Source organism: Aythya fuligula, chromosome 27 (assembly GCF_009819795.1).
Source record: "Aythya fuligula isolate bAytFul2 chromosome 27, bAytFul2.pri, whole genome shotgun sequence".
In the NCBI taxonomy this organism is placed as follows: domain Eukaryota; kingdom Metazoa; phylum Chordata; class Aves; order Anseriformes; family Anatidae; genus Aythya; species Aythya fuligula.
Window position 1 is genome coordinate 1,000,273 of NC_045585.1, and position 10,247 is coordinate 1,010,519.

General features: G+C 70.4%; 1 protein-coding gene across 1 annotated transcript; it reads left to right on the plus strand.

Moving 5' to 3' along the window:
• On the plus strand, window positions 1-2,154 carry LOC116499305 (interleukin-36 receptor antagonist protein-like). Its single transcript, XM_032203986.1, has 5 exons — window positions 1-29; window positions 135-292; window positions 851-1,018; window positions 1,111-1,235; window positions 1,945-2,154. Exons 1-5 carry the CDS (start codon window positions 1-3, stop codon window positions 2,152-2,154), a joined length of 690 nt encoding a protein of 229 aa, XP_032059877.1.
• Window positions 2,155-10,247: the final 8,093 nt, after the last annotated feature.

Genomic DNA, 10,247 nt, shown 5'->3' on the forward strand with positions numbered 1-10,247 from the left:
ATGTCCCACGCGTCCGCAGCAGCCCCCAGGTGAGTGGCGGGGGCACGGGGCCACCCGCTCGGGGACCGAGCCACACGGGGACCGAGCCCCCCGGCACGGTGTCAGCCGTCCTCAGCCCTTTCTTGCTCCTCCAGAGGCAGCGCCAGGAGCCCCCGGAGGTGCCGGGACCATGCCCAGTGCCGGGAGCACCCACAGGGTGTCACCCTGCTGGGGACCTCGGGGGACAGTGGCCCCGTGGAGGCCGTCATCGACCCCGACATGGAGGCCTTGTTCGATGAGTTCCTGGGGAAAGGTAGAGGCCGGGGGACACGCGCCCTGTCCCCATGGTCCCCCAAGAGCCCCATCGCCATGTCCCCTTGTCCCCTTGTCCCCTTGTCCCCTTGTCCCTGTGTCCCCTCCCTACATGCCCGTGATGCCCCATGTCCCCTTGTTGTCCCCGATGCCCTTGTCCTCCATCCCCATGTCCCCATTTTGCTTCCTCCCCATGTCCCCGCGTCCCCCCTCCACATGCCCATGCTGTCCCCCTGTCCTCCTGACGCCCACATCCCCCATCCCTGTGTCCCCTGTCCCCACATCCCTGGGTCCCTTCCCCACATGCCCGTGATGCCCACAAGTCCTCGTGTCCCCATGTCCCTACACATCCCCAGCTCCCTACATGTCCCCAGACCCCAAAATATCCCCAGACCCCCAGACCCCCATGCCCCTAGATGTCCCCACACACCCCCATGCCCCTCCACGTCCCCACGTCCCCCCGACACCCAGATCCCCATGACGCCCTCACCCCCATCCCCACGCCCCGTGGTCCCCGCACCCCCACGACACCTCCCCGTGTCCCCGCGTCCCCTCGCAGTGAGACCCGTGGAGGAGGGGACGGTGACGATCTCGAGCACGGTGGAGGTCCCGGCGGGGGCGCAGCCCTACCACTACACGCTGCGGGACACGGAGCACAAGGCGCTGTGCCTGCAGGGGGGGCGCCTGGTGGCCCTCAGCCTGCAGGGCGCCAACGACGCCCAGGAAGGTGGGTGCCGGGTGGGTGGGTGGGTGCCGGGGAGGGGTCACCCCCACCCATGGGTGCCCCTCGCCCACCCGCTCGCCCCCGTCCCCCCGCAGAAGCCATCAGCGTGGTCCCCAACCGGCACCTGGAGCGCCGGCGCTGCCCCCTCATCGTGGGCATCCGGGGGGGCAGCCAGGCCCTGTCCTGCGGCACCGGCCCCGAGCCCCAGCTCAAGCTGGAGGTGAGCAGGGGGGGGGTCCCCGAGCACCCATGGGAGACAGGGGGGGACACAACGGGGTGGGGTGCCCGTGGGGGTGATGGGGGTGGGGGTAGGTGGAGGTGGAGGAGACTTGGGGGGGTGGAACCAAGAGGTGGGGGAGTGGGGAGGTGGGGGGTGGCACCCCAAGGTGGGGGCACCCCAAGGTGGTGGCACGCTAAAGTGGGGTCAACCCCAAGGTGGGGTCACCCCAAGGTTTTGTCAGTCCAAGGTGGTGGCACCTGGAGGTGGGGGTTTCTGGGATGGTGTCACCTCAAGGTGGTGTCACCCCAAGGTGGTGTCACCCTAAGGTGGTGTCACCCCAAGATAGGGGCGCCCTAAGGTGGTGGCACCCCAAGGTGGTGTCACCCTAAGGTGGTGTCACCCCAAGATAGGGGCGCCCTAAGGTGGTGGCACCCCAAGGTGTGGGTTCCTGGGATGGTGTCACCCCAAGGTGGTGTCACCCCAAGCTGGTGGCACCCCAAGCTGGTGTCACCCCAAGGTGGTGGCACCCCTGGTGGTGGTGGCATCTGGAGGTGGGGGTTCCTGGGATGGTGGCACCCCAAGGTGCTGTCACCCCAAGCTGGTGGCACCCCAAGGGGGGATTCCTGGGACGCCGCCACCCCTTGGCGCTGCCACCCAGAGGCCGGGGGTGTCCCCGGGGTGCCGGTGACACTCGGTGACACCCCCGCAGGAGGTGGGGGTGCTGGACCTGTTCCGTGCGGGGGACCGCGCCATGCCCTGCACCTTCTACAAGACGTTCGGGGGCTCCACGCACACCTTCGAGGCGGCCGCCTTCCCCGGCCACTTCCTCAGCACCACCCCGCGGCCCGGCGAGGAGCTGGGCCTGGCCCCCGCGGCCACCCCGGACGCCATCACCTCCTTCTACCTGCGCCGCAAGTGACCGGGGGGGGGGCACCCATGGGTGGGGATGGGGGTGGGGATGGACTCCGGGGGGAATAAAGGTGCTGGCTGCAGCGGCTGGTGTGCGGAGTGAGTCTGTGGGGCAGGATCAGGCCCCCTTTGGGTCGGGATCAGGCCTCCTGTGGGGCAGGATCAGACCCACGTGCAGGGCAGGATCAGGACCCAAGTGCGGGTTGGGATCGAGCCCCCCATGGCTCAGGATCAGGCCCCCTGTGGGTCAGGATCAGGATCCAGGTGTGGGTCAGGATCAGGCCCCCATGTGGGACAGGATCAGGGCCTCCTTTGGTATGGATTAGGCCCCTGGTGTGAGGCAGGATCAGGCCCCCCATGGGTCAGGATCAGGCCCCCTTTGGGACAGGATCAGGCCCCTTGTGGGGTCAGGATCAAGCCCAGGCCTTGCTCAGGATCGGGCCCAGACATGGGGCAGGCTCAGACCCAGCTGTGGGGCAGGATCAGGTCCCTGTGGGGCAGGATCAGACCCACACGTAGAGCAGGATCAGGACCCAGGTGTAGGTCAGGATCAGGCCCCCTTTGGGTCTGGATCAGGCCCAGCAGTGGGGCAGGATCAGACCCACGTGCAGGGCAGGATCAGGACCCACGTTAGGTTGGGATCGAGCCCCCCATGGCTCAGGATCAGGCCCCTGTGGGTCAGGACCAGGCCCCTGTGGGGTCAGGGCCGGGCCCCATGTTTCAGGCTCAGCCCCCAGTGCTCAGCACCCCCCCCCCCACGGTGGCTCAGCACCAGACCCAGTGCCAGGATCAGGCCCCCCCACCCCGCCCCCTTCAGGACCACGCCCACAACGGGCGTGGTCTCCAGACAGGGGGCGTGGCCTCGCGTGTGCCCCCTGCCCCACCCACCCGAGGGGCGGTGGAGGAAGGGGCGGGGCCAGCCGTGGCCACGCCCCCGCGCCGCGCGCCGGCCGTGCCGGTAAGGGGAGGGGGAGCGGGGGGGGGGGGAGCGGGAGCCGGGAGCCCCCCCCCCACCCCCACCCCCCCCCCACGCCCCCTCCCCAAATTTCCCCCCCCAAATCCCCCCCCCGCCCCTCGGCTTCCCCCCACGCCCCCCCCCTCTCTCCCGTGGGTGCCCCGTGGGTGGGGGGCGTTGGGTGTGGGGGGGCACCCGCAGGGACCCCCCCCCGTAGTGACCCCCCCCCACGTGGGGGTGGGCACCCACGCGCGATTTTGGGGACCCCCCCACCCCAAAAACACACCGGAAGCACCCGCTGGGGGGGCAGGGGGGCAGGGAGACCACCCCCACCCCCCCCTTGGGGTCCCCACCCTTGGGTGCGGCTTGGGGGGGGCACCCACGGGGACACGCGTGGGTGGGGGGGGAAAAGGGTGGGGGTGGGGGGGGGGCAGGGCGTGGGTGCCCCCCACCCGCGGCTCCCCCCTGGGGCTGCTGTGGGGCAGGGGGCGTGGGGTAGGGGGCGTGGGGGGGGGGGACACGAGTGGGGGGGGGACACGCGTGGGGTTGAGGGGGGGGCGTGGGGGGGGGCACGGGGCTTCCTCCCTCCCATCCCCCCCTTCCTGCCCCGGTAGCGGGGCCGGAAGCCGGCGGGCGGTGACGTGGGTGACACGGGGACGGCGTGGGGCGCGCTGGGGGGGGCCCCGGCACCCGGCCCCCCCCCGGCACCCAACGCCCCCCCCCCCCCCCCCCCCCCACCCATTAACGGGGCTCCCCCTCTCCCCCCAGGTCAGCCCCACGGCCATGGGGGGGGCCGCGGTGAGGCCGCCGAGGCCGCGGGATGGAGCCGGGGGGCGGCCGCCCCCCCGGTGCGCTGGCGGCGCAGGACGCCATCGTCTTCTCCGACGCCCCCCCCCCGGCCCCCGGCACCCCTGGGCCCCCCCTGCCCGCCCCCGCCGACGTCTTCTGGGCCAGCCTGGTGCAGGCCCAGCTCTGCGTCTGGGACCTGCAGGGCGCCATCGACGGGGACACCGGTGGCACCCACGGTGGTGGCACCCATGGTGGTGGTGGCACCCATAGCGGTGGTGGTGGCACCCACGGATCCGACCCTGGTCCCCAGGGGGGCTCTCAGCAGCGCGTCCCCACCCATGGGACCTCCTCCTCTGAGCCTGTCCCCGTGTACGGGAGCGCCCCGGCCGGCCGCGTGGGCACCCATGGGTGCTCCTCGCCCCCGAGCACCCTGATGGAGCAGCCGAGCTGCGGGGCTGCCTGTGAGAGCTTCGCACCCGTGGGTGTGGGTGGGAGCACCTCACACGAGCACGTGGGCACCCGTGGGACCACCATGGCCACCCATGGGACCACCTCCTCCGAGTCCATCTTCACCTATGGGAGCACTTCTCAGGAGCACGTGGCCACCCATGGGACCACCGTGGCCACCCACGGGACCACCACCTCCGAATCCATCTTCATGTATGGGAGCACTTCGTATGAGCATGGGGGCACCCATGGGACCACCCCCTCCAAGCCCACCTTCCCCTATGGGAGCACCTTGTCCGAGCCCGTGGCCACCCACGGGACCACCTCCTCTGAGCCCATCTTCATGTACGGGACCACCCCACACGAGCCCGTGGCCACCCATGGGACCACCACCTCTGAGCCCACCGCCACATCCAGGAGCACCCCACACGAGCCCACCCACGGGACCATCTCGCCCCACTCCTTACCCATGGGTGGGGGCATCTCCTGTGAGCACCCACCGCCCGCTGGGACCGCGTCACCCATGGGTGGCTGCTTCTCCTACAAGGACATGGCCCTGGGTGCAGGATTCTGGCAGGAGCCCCGTGGGTGCGGGGCCGTGGACAGGAGCATCTCGCACGAGCACGTGCCCACCTTCGGGACCATCGCACCCAAACCCGTGCCCACCCATGGGACCACGTCCTGGGCGCGCGTCCCAGCAGATGGAAGCACCTGGAACCAACCCGCGCCCCCAGACGGGGCCGCGTTGAGCAAGGCCTCGCCCGTGGGGGACACCAACGTGTGGGAGCGTGGCGGTGGGAACACCTCGAGCATGGCGTGGGAGCCTCCTCCAGCGGGTGGCACCGCGGTGACCAAGGCCATGCCCATGGGTGACACCAGCTCATGGGATCATGTCCCAGCCCATGGCACCACCTGGACCAAGTCCATGGCCATGGGTGGATCCATGGCATGGGAGCACGTCCCAGAAGATGGGAACATCTCCACCAAGTCCACGCCGACGGACGGCACCACGGTGACCACGTCTGTTCCCAAGGAGGACACCAGCTCATGGGGGCACGTCCCAACAGATGGGACCATGATGACCAAGTCAACGCCCACGGATGGGAACATCTCGACCAAGTCCATGGCCATGGGTGGCACCACGGTGACCGCATCTATTCCCAAGGAGGACACCATCTCATGGGGGCACGTCCCAGCCGATGGGACCACCTTGACCAAGTCAACGCCCTCAGATGGGAACATCTCGACCAAGTCCACGCCGATGGATGGCACCATGTCATGGGAGCGTGTGCCAACGGCTGGGAGCATCTCGACCGAGTCAATGCTCATGGATGGCACCACGGTGACCGCGTCTGTTCCCAAGGAGGACACCAGCTCATGGGAGCGTGTCCTAACAGATGGGACCACCTGGACCAAGTCAATGCCCACGGATGGGAACATCTCATGGGATCATGATGCTCCGACAGATGGGAACATCTCGACCGAGTCCATGCCCATGGGTGGCACCACGGTGACCACGTCTATTCCCAAGGAGGACACCATCTCATGGGGGCACGTCCCCACAGATGGCACCATGATGACCAAGTCAATGCCCACGGATGGGAACATCTCATGGGAACATGTCCCAGCAGATGGGAACATCTCGACCAAGACCGTCCCCACGGGTGGCACAATCTCATGGCAGCACGACCCAACCCATGGGAACATCTCCACCAAGTCAACGCCCACAGACGGGACCATGGCACGGGAGCACGTCCCAGCCGATGGGAACATCACCAAGTCCATGGCCACGGGTTGGAGAATCTCGCCCGATCCCACCACCGCGGATGGGAGCGTCTCACCCAGCCCCATGGCCGGGACCTCCTGGCCCAACCCCACGGCCACGGACGGGACCTTCTCCCCCAAGCCCACCCCCGCGGATGCCACCACCCCCCAGGACCCCGCGCCCACCGACGCCACCGTCTCGCCCCGTCCCCCGGTCCCCAAACGGAGCGAGGAGGAGGAAGAGGAGGAGGAAGAGGAGGAGGAGGAGGACAACGAGGAGGATGAAGATGAGGAGGAGGAGGAGGAGGAGGAGCCCCTCTTCCACACCAACCCCCTCTTCTGCGGCCGGGCCCCCCCCTACAGGCCCCACCTGCCCCCCCTGCGCATCACGGAGCTGGACATCGCGGGCGCCCCCAGCATGGGGGGCACCCAGGAGGTAGGGGGGGGGGTGCGGGTGTTGGGGGGGGGCACCCCAAAACTTCCCCCCCCCCCATCCCCGTGCCCACCTAGCTCTGTCCTCGGCAGGTCGCGGTGGCCACGGGGGGGGGCGGCGCCAGCCCCGTGGAGCAGGGTGAGTGCGGGGACCCCCGGCCCCTTTTTTTTGGGGGGGGGGGGTCGGGGAAGGGGGGGCGATGCTGAAGGGACCCCCCCTCCCCATACGCCCCCCCCCTTTTGTCTTCTCCCACCCCAGGCCTGGCGCTCTCCAGCCCCCTGGACCTGACCCCAGGGGGGGGGCTCCAGGACCCCCCCTCAGAACCCCCAGGAGGGGGGGACCCGGCCCCCCCCAGCCCCGAACGCCCCCCAGATTTGGCACCAGTGGGGGGGGAGCGGGGCCCCCCCAGCCTCTTACACCCCCTGGATCTGCCCCCCCCCAGCTTCCCAGCACCCCCAGACCTGCCCCCCCCCAGCCCCCCACCCCCCTTGGATCTGCCCCCCCCCAGCCCCCCAGCCCCCCCAGCCCTGCCCCCCAAAAGCTCCCCAGCACCCCTTGACCTGCCTGCCCCCTCAGCACCCCCAGACGTGCCCCCCCCCAGCCCCCCAGCCCCCCCAAAGCTGCCCCCCAAAACCCCCCCACCCCCCCTGGTCCTGCCCCTCCCCAGCCCCCCAACCTCCCCATATCCCCCCCAGGGCGGGGGGCACCACCTCCCCCCCCACCCCCCACCCCCCCCGGCTTCCCCCCCCCAATATCCCCAGCCAGGGGGGCACCAGCCCCCCCCCTTCCCCCTTAACCTCCCCTCGACCCCCCCAGCTTTGCCCCGGGGGGGGCACCAGGAGCTCCCCCCCAGCCCCCGGACCCCCCCAATCCCCTCCCCAACCTCTGCCCGGCCGCCACGGGGACCCCCGGGGCCGGGGGGTGCCGGGGGGCTGTGGGGGCCCCCCCCCACATCGGGGGGTCACTGTGCCCGTGGGGGGGCCATGGAGCAGGGCCCCGAGCCCCCCCCCCCACCTCCCCTCGCCCCGACACGGAGGAGCTGCCCCCCGAGAGCGCCCAGGAGCCCCCACCGGACCCCCCCGCCAGCACCCATGGGTGAGGGACCCCAGCACCCCAAGTTCCTTGGCCCCCCCCCGTCCCCATAGCCCCCCCCATCTGTCTGTCTGTCCCCCAGCCCTCCCCAGCCCTCCACCCGTCCGTCTGTCCCCCCCCAATCCCCCCTCATCCCCCCCACCCCCCCAGCTCCACCCACCCCACGACCCCCCCTATTGCCCCTCCTGACCCCCCCCATTTCCCTCCTGACCCCCCATGTCCCCCCCGACCCCCTCGACCCCCGTGACCCCGCCATGACCCCCCCATGACCCCCCCTGTGTCCCCTCCTGACCCTCCCCATTTCCCCCCTGACCCCCCCCCGTCCCCTCTGACCCCCCCATGTCCCCTCCCCGAGCCCCTGTGACCTCCCCTGACCCCCCCTGTGTCCCCTCCTGACCCTCCCCAACCCCCCCCCCGTTCCCCCCTGACCCCATGTCCCCCCCCGACCCCCCCCCCGACCCCCTTGTATCCCCCCCATGACCCCCCCATGTCCCCCCGTGACCCCCCCATGACCCCTCCCTGACCCCCCCATGTCCCCCCATGACCCCCCCGTGTCCCCTCCCGACCCCCCCATGACCCCCCCATGTCCCCCCTAACCCCCCCGTGTCCCCCCATGACCCCGCCATGCCCCCCCCTGACCCCCCCATGTCCCCCCCCCCAGGTGCCAGCCGGGGGGGCCGGGGTCCCGCGGGGACGCTCAGCGCCTGGCCGCCCGCCTCTTCCACCTCGACGGCTTCAAGAGGTCCCAGGTGGCCCCGTTCCTCCGCAAAAAGTTGGGGGGGGGGTCTGGGGGGGGGCACGGGGGGGGGCGTCCTGGGGTCGGGGACCCCCCCAAATGGCCTCACACCGCGCCCCCCCCCCCAGCAATGAGTTCAGCAGCCTGGTGGCACAGGAGTACCTGCAGCTCTTCCAGTTCGGGGGGCAGGCGCTGGACCGGGCGCTCCGGTAAATTTGGGGGGGGGAGACCCCCGGGGACCCCCCCCAGGTGATGGGGGAGGTCCTGGGGGGGGGCAGCAGGGGGAGGGAGTTTGGGGATGGGGAGGAAGTGGGGGGGGGCGATGGGGTTGGGGGGGGTTGGGGGGGGCACGTTTGGGGGCTGGGGGGGTGGGGGGGTGGATTTGGGGTTCAGAGGGATGGATTTGGGGGGGGGGTTGGGGCTGGGGGGTGAGATTTTGGGTCCAAGGGAAGCAAATTTAGGGGGTTTTGGGGTCTGGAGGGTCAGATTTGGGGGGTTGGGGTCTGAGGGGGGTGGATTTGGGGTTCAGAGGGATGGAATTGGGGGGTTGGGGGCTTGGGGGGCAGATTTGGGGTCTTTCGGGGTCGGGGGGGGCAGCTTCTTGTGCTGTCACCTTTGGGGTCTCCTGCGCTCATCAGAGGCAGATTTGGGAGATTTGGGGTCCAGAGAGGCAGATTGGGGTGCGATAGAGTCCGGGGGGGGGGGCAGATTTGAGGTCCAAGGGGGCAGACGTAGGGGATTTGGGGGACAAATTTGGGGGGTTTTGGGGTCACTGAAGGCAGATTTGAGGGGGGGCAAAATCTGGGGGGCTGCTGGGGGCCCAGGGAGCACCTTTGGGGTCCAGGACCCCAAATTCGGGATCTGCCGGGATGCGGGGCCGCAGCATCTGGGGAAGGGGGGTGGGGGGGTGTCCCATTTTGGGGGGGGGGGCCCTGTGAGCACCCCCCCACCCCAACCCCCACCCCCACCCCCCCCCAGGACCTTCCTGCAGGCGCTGGTGCTGACGGGCGAGACGCAGGAGCGCGAGCGCATCCTGGGCCACTTCTCCCGGCGCTTCCATCACTGCAACCCCGGCGCCTTCCCCTCGCCCGGTGAGACCCCCCCTCACCCCACAGGACCCCCCCCGCCCCACGGGACCCCCCCCACCCCACGGGACCCCCCCACAACCCCCACAACCCCTTCACATCCCCCACCCCCCTCCCCGTGCCTCAGTTTCCCCCCTTGGCACCCATCCGGGCACCCCTAAATCTTGCAGATGGGTGCCTTTTTTTTTTTTTTTTTTTTTTTGGGGGGGGCACCCCTATTTTTATTTTTTTTAACCCCCCCGTGTCCCCCCCCCCCAGACGCCGTGCACACGCTGACCTGTGCCATCATGCTGCTCAACACGGACCTGCACGGGCCGGTGAGCTGAATTTGGGGGGGGGGACACGGATGCGTGGTGACACCCCCAGCAATTTTGGGGTTCTGGAGGGGGGGGGGCACGCACCCACCCCCCCACCATGACCCCCGCCCACAGCGCCTCGGCCGTGCCATGACCAGCAGCGAGTTCGTGGCCAACCTGAGCGGGATGATGGACGGGCAGGACTTCCCCAAGGAGATGCTGAAGGTAACAGGGTGGGGAGGGGGCACTAGGGGTGAGGGGGGGGGCACCCCACAGCAGCCCCCACCCCAAAATCTGCTGCCCCCCCCCCCCCCCCAGGCGCTGTACAACTCCATCCGCACCGAGAAGCTGGAGTGGGCGGCGTGAGTATAGGGGTGCGGGGACCCTAAATTTGGGGGGGGTGTTTGGGGTCGGGGATGCCCGGTGACGCTGCTCGCACCCCAGGGATGAAGAGGAGGAGGAGGAGGAGCCCGGGGGGGGCCCCGCGGCCCCCCGGAAAAGCAGCA

Coding starts and splice junctions, on each gene's coding strand:
- LOC116499305 (XM_032203986.1), top strand. CDS start 1: ATGTCCCACGCGTCCGCAGCAGCCCCCAG. Junction 30..134: donor GCGTCCGCAGCAGCCCCCAG/GTGAGTGGCGGG, acceptor TTGCTCCTCCAG/AGGCAGCGCCAGGAGCCCCC. Junction 1,019..1,110: donor CGCCAACGACGCCCAGGAAG/GTGGGTGCCGGG, acceptor GTCCCCCCGCAG/AAGCCATCAGCGTGGTCCCC.